Source organism: Oncorhynchus keta, unplaced genomic scaffold, assembly GCF_023373465.1.
Source record: "Oncorhynchus keta strain PuntledgeMale-10-30-2019 unplaced genomic scaffold, Oket_V2 Un_contig_15171_pilon_pilon, whole genome shotgun sequence".
Lineage (NCBI taxonomy): Eukaryota > Metazoa > Chordata > Actinopteri > Salmoniformes > Salmonidae > Oncorhynchus > Oncorhynchus keta.
Genome location: NW_026279169.1, coordinates 24,072 through 31,677, shown reverse-complemented (window position 1 = coordinate 31,677; position 7,606 = coordinate 24,072). Strand labels below are relative to the sequence as shown.

The 7,606-nt window shown below is 42.6% G+C and overlaps 1 protein-coding gene across 1 annotated transcript; it reads right to left on the bottom strand.

The window, feature by feature from the left end:
• Nucleotides 1-192: 192 nt before the first annotated feature.
• On the bottom strand, nt 193-4,433 carry LOC127918886 (voltage-dependent T-type calcium channel subunit alpha-1H-like; the record flags this gene model as incomplete). The annotated part of the gene is made up of 2 exons (XM_052502164.1): nt 193-348; nt 4,314-4,433. Coding segments are annotated over 2 exons (258 nt in total), but the record flags the coding sequence as incomplete, so codon positions are not given.
• Between the last annotated feature and the right edge of the window lie 3,173 nt (nt 4,434-7,606).

Below are 7,606 nucleotides of genomic sequence, written 5' to 3'. Positions count from 1 at the left end.
TACTTTAGCGGACTTAACCTCTTCAACCTATGGGGGCGCTATTTCATTATTGGATAAATCCGGGATGGCTCGACGCAAGAAGTTCAGGAACGTCCCCGTGTGTCTCTTGAATCAAAAACAGAATCTAGAGAAGGTTCTATATGTTCTATTTTGATGTTCTCTTGTCCCTAACCGCTTAACTAACCCCTGAGCATTGTGGGAATAGAACACCTACCCTGCCATGACGATGAAGAAGTCCAGTCGGTTCCAAGTGTCGCCAAGGTAACACTTAGAACCGAAGATCCCCAGAGCCACCATCTTAATGACCATCTCCACCGCGAAAAATGCAAAGATACAGTCATCAAACACCTAGAACAGTAGAACAGACAAAGATACAGTCATCAAACACCTAGAACAGTAGAACAGACAAAGATACAGTCATCAAACACCTAGAACAGTAGAACAGACAAAGATACAGCCATCAAACACCTAGAACAGACAAAGATACAGTCATCAAACACCTAGAACAGTAGAACAGACAAAGATACAGTCATCAAACACCTAGAACAGTAGAACAGACAAAGATACAGTCATCAAACACCTAGAACAGTAGAACAGACAAAGATACAGTCATCAAACACCTAGAACAGTAGAACAGACAAAGATACAGTCATCAAACACCTAGAACAGTAGAACAGACAAAGATACAGTCATCAAACACCTAGAACAGTAGAACAGACAAAGATACAGTCATCAAACACCTAGAACAGACAAAGATACAGTCATCAAACACCTAGAACAGTAGAACAGACAAAGATACAGTCATCAAACACCTAGAACAGTAGAACAGACAAAGATACAGTCATCAAACACCTAGAACAGTAGAACAGACAAAGATACAGTCATCAAACACCTAGAACAGTAGAACAGACAAAGATACAGTCATCAAACACCTAGAACAGACAAAGATACAGTCATCAAACACCTAGAACAGTAGAACAGACAAAGATACAGTCGTCAAACACCTAGAACAGACAAAGATACAGTCATCAAACACCCAGAACAGTAGAACAGACAAATATACATTCATCAAACACCTAGAACAGACAAAGATACAATCATCAAACACCTAGAACAGTAGAACAGACAAAGATACAGTCGTCAAACACCTAGAACAGACAAAGATACAGTCATCAAACACCTAGAACAGTAGAACAGACAAAGATACAGTCATCAAACACCTAGAACAGTAGAACAGACAAAGATACAGTCATCAAACACCTAGAACAGACAAAGATACAGTCATCAAACACCTAGAACAGTAGAACAGACAAAGATACAGTCATCAAACACCTAGAACAGTAGAACAGACAAAGATACAGTCATCAAACACCTAGAACAGTAGAACAGACAAAGATACAGTCATCAAACACCTAGAACAGACAAAGATACAGTCATCAAACACCTAGAACAGTAGAACAGACAAAGATACAGTCATCAAACACCTAGAACAGACAAAGATACAGTCATCAAACACCTAGAACAGACAAATATACATTCATCAAACACCTAGAACAGTAGAACAGACAAATATACAATCATCAAACACCTAGAACAGACAAAGATACAATCATCAAACACCTAGAACAGACAAAGATACAGTCATCAAACACCTAGAACAGACAAAGATACAATCATCAAACACCTAGAACAGACAAAGATACAATCATCAAACACCTAGAACAGACAAAGATACAGTCATCAAACACCTAGAACATTAGAACAGACAAAGATACAGTCAACAAACACCTAGAACAGACAAAGATACAATCATCAAACACCTAGAACAGACAAAGATACAATCATCAAACACCTAGAACAGACAAAGATACAGTCATCAAACACCTAGAACAGACAAAGATACAATCATCAAACACCTAGAACAGACAAAGATACAATCATCAAACACCTAGAACAGACAAAGATACAGTCATCAAACACCTAGAACATTAGAACAGACAAAGATACAGTCAACAAACACCTGGAACAGACAAAGATACAATCATCAAACACCTAGAACAGACAAATATACAGTCATCAAACACCTAGAACAGACAAAGATACAGTCATCAAACACCTAGAACAGACAAAGATACAGTCATCAAACACCTAGAACATTAGAACAGACAAAGATACAATCATCAAACACCTAGAACAGACAAAGATACAGTCAACAAACACCTAGAACAGACAAAGATACAGTCATCACCTAGAACAAGGTAGAGTCACCAAGACGAGACTTTATAGCTGAGGGGTGAGAGGTTATAGGTGAGGTGTTGATGGTGAGGGGTGAGAGGTTATAGGTGAGGGATGAGGTGTTGATGGTGAGGGGTGAGAGGTTATAGGTTAGGGTGAGGTGTTGATGGTGAGGGGTGAGAGGTTATAGGTGAGGGATGAGGTGTTGATGGTGAGGGGTGAGAGGTTATAGGTGAGGGGTGAGGTGTTGATGGTGAGGGGTGAGAGGTTATAGGTGAGGGTGAGAGGTTATAGGTGAGGGGTGAGAGGTAATAGGTGAGGGTGAGAGGTTATAGGTGAGGGGTGAGAGGTTATAGGTGAGGGGTTATAGGTGAGGTGAGAGGTTATAGGTGAGGGGTGAGAGGTTATAGGTGAGGGGTTAGGTGTTGATGGTGAGGGTGAGAGGTTATAGGTGAGGGTGAGAGATTATAGGTGAGGGGTTATAGGTGAGGGGTGAGAGGTTATAGGTGAGAGGAGAGATTATAGGTGAGAGGTGATAGGTTATAGGTGAGGGTGAGAGGTTATAGGTGAGGGGTTATAGGTGAGGGGTGAGAGGTTATAGGTGAGGGGTTAGGTGTTGATGGTGAGGGGTGAGAGGTTATAGGTGAGGGGTGAGAGGTTATAGGTGAGGGGTGAGAGGTTATAGGTGAGAGGTTATAGGTGAGGGGTGAGAGGTTATAGGTGAGGGGTGAGAGGTGAGAGGTTAGAGGTGATAGGAGAGAGGTGAGAGGTTATAGGTGAGAGGTGAGAGGTTATAGGTGAGGGGTGAGAGGTTATAGGTGAGGGGTTATAGGTGAAGGGTGAGAGGTTATAGGTGAGAGGTGATAGGTTATAGGTGAGGGTGAGAGGTTATAGGTGAGGGGTGAGAGGTTATAGGTGAGAGGTGAGAGGTTATGGGGTGAGGGGTTAGGTGTTGATGGTGAGGGGGTGAGAGGTTATAGGTGAGAGGATATAGGTTAGAGGTTATAGGTTAGAGGTGAGAGGTTAGGTGTTGATGGTGAGGGATGAGAGGTTATAAGTGAGAGGTTATAGGTGAGAGGTTATAGGTTAGAGGTGAGAGGTTAGGTGTTGATGGTGAGGGGTGAGAGGTTATAGGTGAGAGGTGAAAGGTTATAGGTGCGAGGTGAGAGGTTATAGGTGAGGGGTGAGAGGTGAGAGGTTATAGGTGAGGGGTGAGAGGTTATAGGTGAGAGGTGATAGGTTATAGGTGAGGGGTGAGAGGTTATAGGTGAGAGGTGAGAGGTGAGAGGTTATAGGTGAGGGGTGAGAGGTTATAGGTGAGGGGTGAGAGGTTATAGGTGAGAGGTGAGAGGTTATAGGTGAGAGGTTATAGGTGAGAGGTTATAGGTGAGAGGTTATAGGTGAGAGGTGAGAGGTTATAGGTGAGGGGTGAGAGGTTATAGGTGAGGTGTTATAGGTGAGGGGTGAGAGGTTATAGGTGAGGGGTTACAGGTGAGGGGTGAGAGGTTATAGGTGAGGTGTCTCAGCCCAGTCAAAACTGTTCGCTGCTCTGGCCCCCAATGGTGGAACAAACTCCCTCACGACGCCAGGACAGCGGAGTCAATCACCACCTTCCGGAGACACCTGAAACCCCACCTCTTAAGGAATACCTAGTATAGGATAAAGTAATCCTTCTCACCCCCTTAAAAGATTTAGATGCACTATTGTAAAGTGGCTGTTCCACTGGATGTCATAAGGTGAATGCACCAATTTGTAAGTCGCTCTGGATAAGAGCGTCTGCTAAATGACTTAAATGTAAATGTAAATGTGTTATAGGTCAGGGGTGAGAGGTTATAGGTGAGGGGTTATAGGTGAGGGGTGAGAGGTTATAGGTGAGGGGTTATAGGTGAGAGGTGAGAGGTTATAGGTGAGAGGTTATAGGTGAGAGGTGAGAGGTTATAGGTGAGAGGTTATAGGTGAGAGGTGAGAGGTGAGAGGTTATAGGTGAGGGGTTATAGGTGAGAGGCTATAGGTGAAAGGTTATAGGTGAGGGGTTATAGGTGAGGGGTGAGAGGTGAGAGGTTTAAAGTAGTACCTACCTGTAGTATGAGGCACCACTCTGCCTGACAGGTGACATCTTCACAGGGTTGGTACATCCCCAGAGTCACACAGTTCAGGAGAATCACTATCATAGAGATGTGTTCAAACCACGTGGAGACCTGGGTTAAGGACTACACACTGAGACATGACCTATGACCTACAGGATCCCCAGCATTAACCACCTGGGTTAAGGACTACACACTGAGACATGGCCTACTGAATACAGACATCACAAAGTACAGGATCCCCAGCATTAACCACGTAGAGACCTGGGTTAAGGACTACACACTGAGACATGGCCTACTGAATACAGACATCACACAGTACAGGATCCCCAGCATTAACCACGTAGAGACCTGGGTTAAGGACTACACACTGAGACATGGCCTACTGAATACAGACATCACACAGTACAGGATCCCCAGCATTAACCACGTAGAGACCTGGGTTAAGGACTACACACTGAGACATGGCCTACTGAATACAGACATCACACAGTACAGGATCCCCAGCATTAACCACGTAGAGACCTGGGTTAAGGACTACACACTGAGACATGGCCTACTGAATACAGACATCACACAGTACAGGATCCCCAGCATTAACCACGTAGAGACCTGGGTTAAGGACTACACACTGGCTACACTCTTAAACTATCAATACCGACAGAATAAGAACAAGTCTTTGATATTAATTACTAGTCTGCAGCTAGGAATTCGGTATCATTGAACGCGAAGAACGACAACCGCCGAAACATCCATTCTATAACAAATTAATGAATGTCGCTCTGAACTATTCCATCTAACCAAGACAGAGAGAGCGAGACGGACAAAACTCTCCAACAGAAACAAACTTTTCAACAGAGATCCCGACGACACACTGAGCGTAAATATATAAATATTGATCGCAATTGTTCCCGAATGAGTGAGCGTTCATGTGCAAAGGATTAGCATTTCAATTGTTATAATTATCAACTGTGTGTTGTCTTATCTCAGTCGACCCCCACTTCCCTTTTGTACACCAAGCCGCGATGCCGGTTCAGCCCACCAGGGCACATTCCCCTATCATTTCATGTAACCACGTTTACCTTGTTTGTTTGTTTGTTTATGCATTTCTGTGAATTACTTAGTTAGTAATAAATACATTATTTAAGACAATTGATGTATGGATGACTCATAGTGAAGACTGGGGTCGTGTAGATAACCAACAATTTACAGAATCATGGTACAACACTGCCTCTTATCTGTGACTGTATTCATGATACAACACTGCCTCTTATCTGTGACTGTATTCATGATACAACACCGCCTCTTACCTGTGACTGTATTCATGATACAACACTGCCTCTTATCTGTGACTGTATTCATGATACAACACTGTCTCTTATCTGTGACTGTATTCATGATACAACACTGCCTCTTACCTGTGACTGTATTCATGATACAGCACTGCCTCTTATCTGTGACTGTATTCATGATACAACACTGCCTCTTACCTGTATTCATGATACAACACTGCCTCTTATCTGTGACTGTATTCATGATACAGCACTGCCTCTTATCTGTGACTGTATTCATGATACAGCACTGCCTCTTATCTGTGACTGTATTCATGATACAACACTGCCTCTTATCTGTATTCATGATACAGCACTGCCTCTTATCTGTGACTGTATTCATGATACAACACTGCCTCTTACCTGTATTCATGATACAACACTGCCTCTTATCTGTGACTGTATTCATGATACAGCACTGCCTCTTATCTGTGACTGTATTCATGATACAGCACTGCCTCTTATCTGTGACTGTATTCATGATACAACACTGCCTCTTATCTGTATTCATGATACAACACTGCCTCTTATCTGTATTCATGATACAACACTGCCTCTTATCTGTGACTGTATTCATGATACAACACTGCCTCTTATCTGTGACTGTATTCATGATACAGCACTGCCTCTTACCTGTATTCATGATACAACACTGCCTCTTACCTGTATTCATGACACAACACTGCCTCTTATCTGTGACTGTATTCATGATACAACACTGCCTCTTATCTGTGACTGTATTCATGATACAACACTGCCTCTACCTGTATTCATGATACAGCACTGCCTCTTACCTGTGACTGTATTCATGATACAACACTGCCTCTTATCTGTGACTGTATTCATGATACAGCACTGCCTCTTATCTGTGACTGTATTCATGATACAGCACTGCCTCTTATCTGTGACTGTATTCATAATACAACACTGCCTCTTATCTGTATTCATGATACAGCACTGCCTCTTACCTGTGACTGTATTCATGATACAACACTGCCTCTTATCTGTGACTGTATTCATGATACAGCACTGCCTCTTATCTGTGACTGTATTCATGATACAGCACTGCCTCTTATCTGTGACTGTATTCATGATACAACACTGCCTCTTATCTGTATTCATGATACAGCACTGCCTCTTATCTGTATTCATGATACAACACTGCCTCTTATCTGTATTCATGATACAACACTGCCTCTTATCTGTGACTGTATTCATGATACAGCACTGCCTCTTATCTGTGACTGTATTCATGATACAGCACTGCATCTTATCTGTGACTGTATTCATGATACAGCACTGCCTCTTATCTGTGACTGTATTCATGATACAACACTGCCTCTTATCTGTGACTGTGTTCATGATACAACACTGCCTCTTATCTGTGACTGTATTCATGATACAACACTGCCTCTTATCTGTGACTGTATTCATGATACAACACTGCCTCTTACCTGTGACTGTATTCATGAAACAACACTGCCTCTTATCTGTGACTGTATTCATGATACAGCACTGCCTCTTACCTGTGACTGTATTCATGATACAACACTGCCTCTTATCTGTGACTGTATTCATGATACAACACTGCCTCTTATCTGTGACTGTATTCATGATACAACACTGCCTCTTACCTGTGACTGTATTCATGATACAGCACTGCCTCTTATCTCTGACTGTATTCATGATACAACACTGCCTCTTATCTGTGACTGTGTTCATGATACAGCACTGCCTCTTATCTGTGACTGTATTCGTGATACAACACTGCCTCTTATCTGTGACTGTGTTCATGATACAACACTGCCTCTTATCTGTGACTGTATTCGTGATACAACACTGCCTCTTATCTGTGACTGTATTCATGATACAGCACTGCCTCTTATCTCTGACTGTATTCATGATACAACACTGCCTCTTATCTGTGACTGTGTTCATGATACAACACTGTCTCTT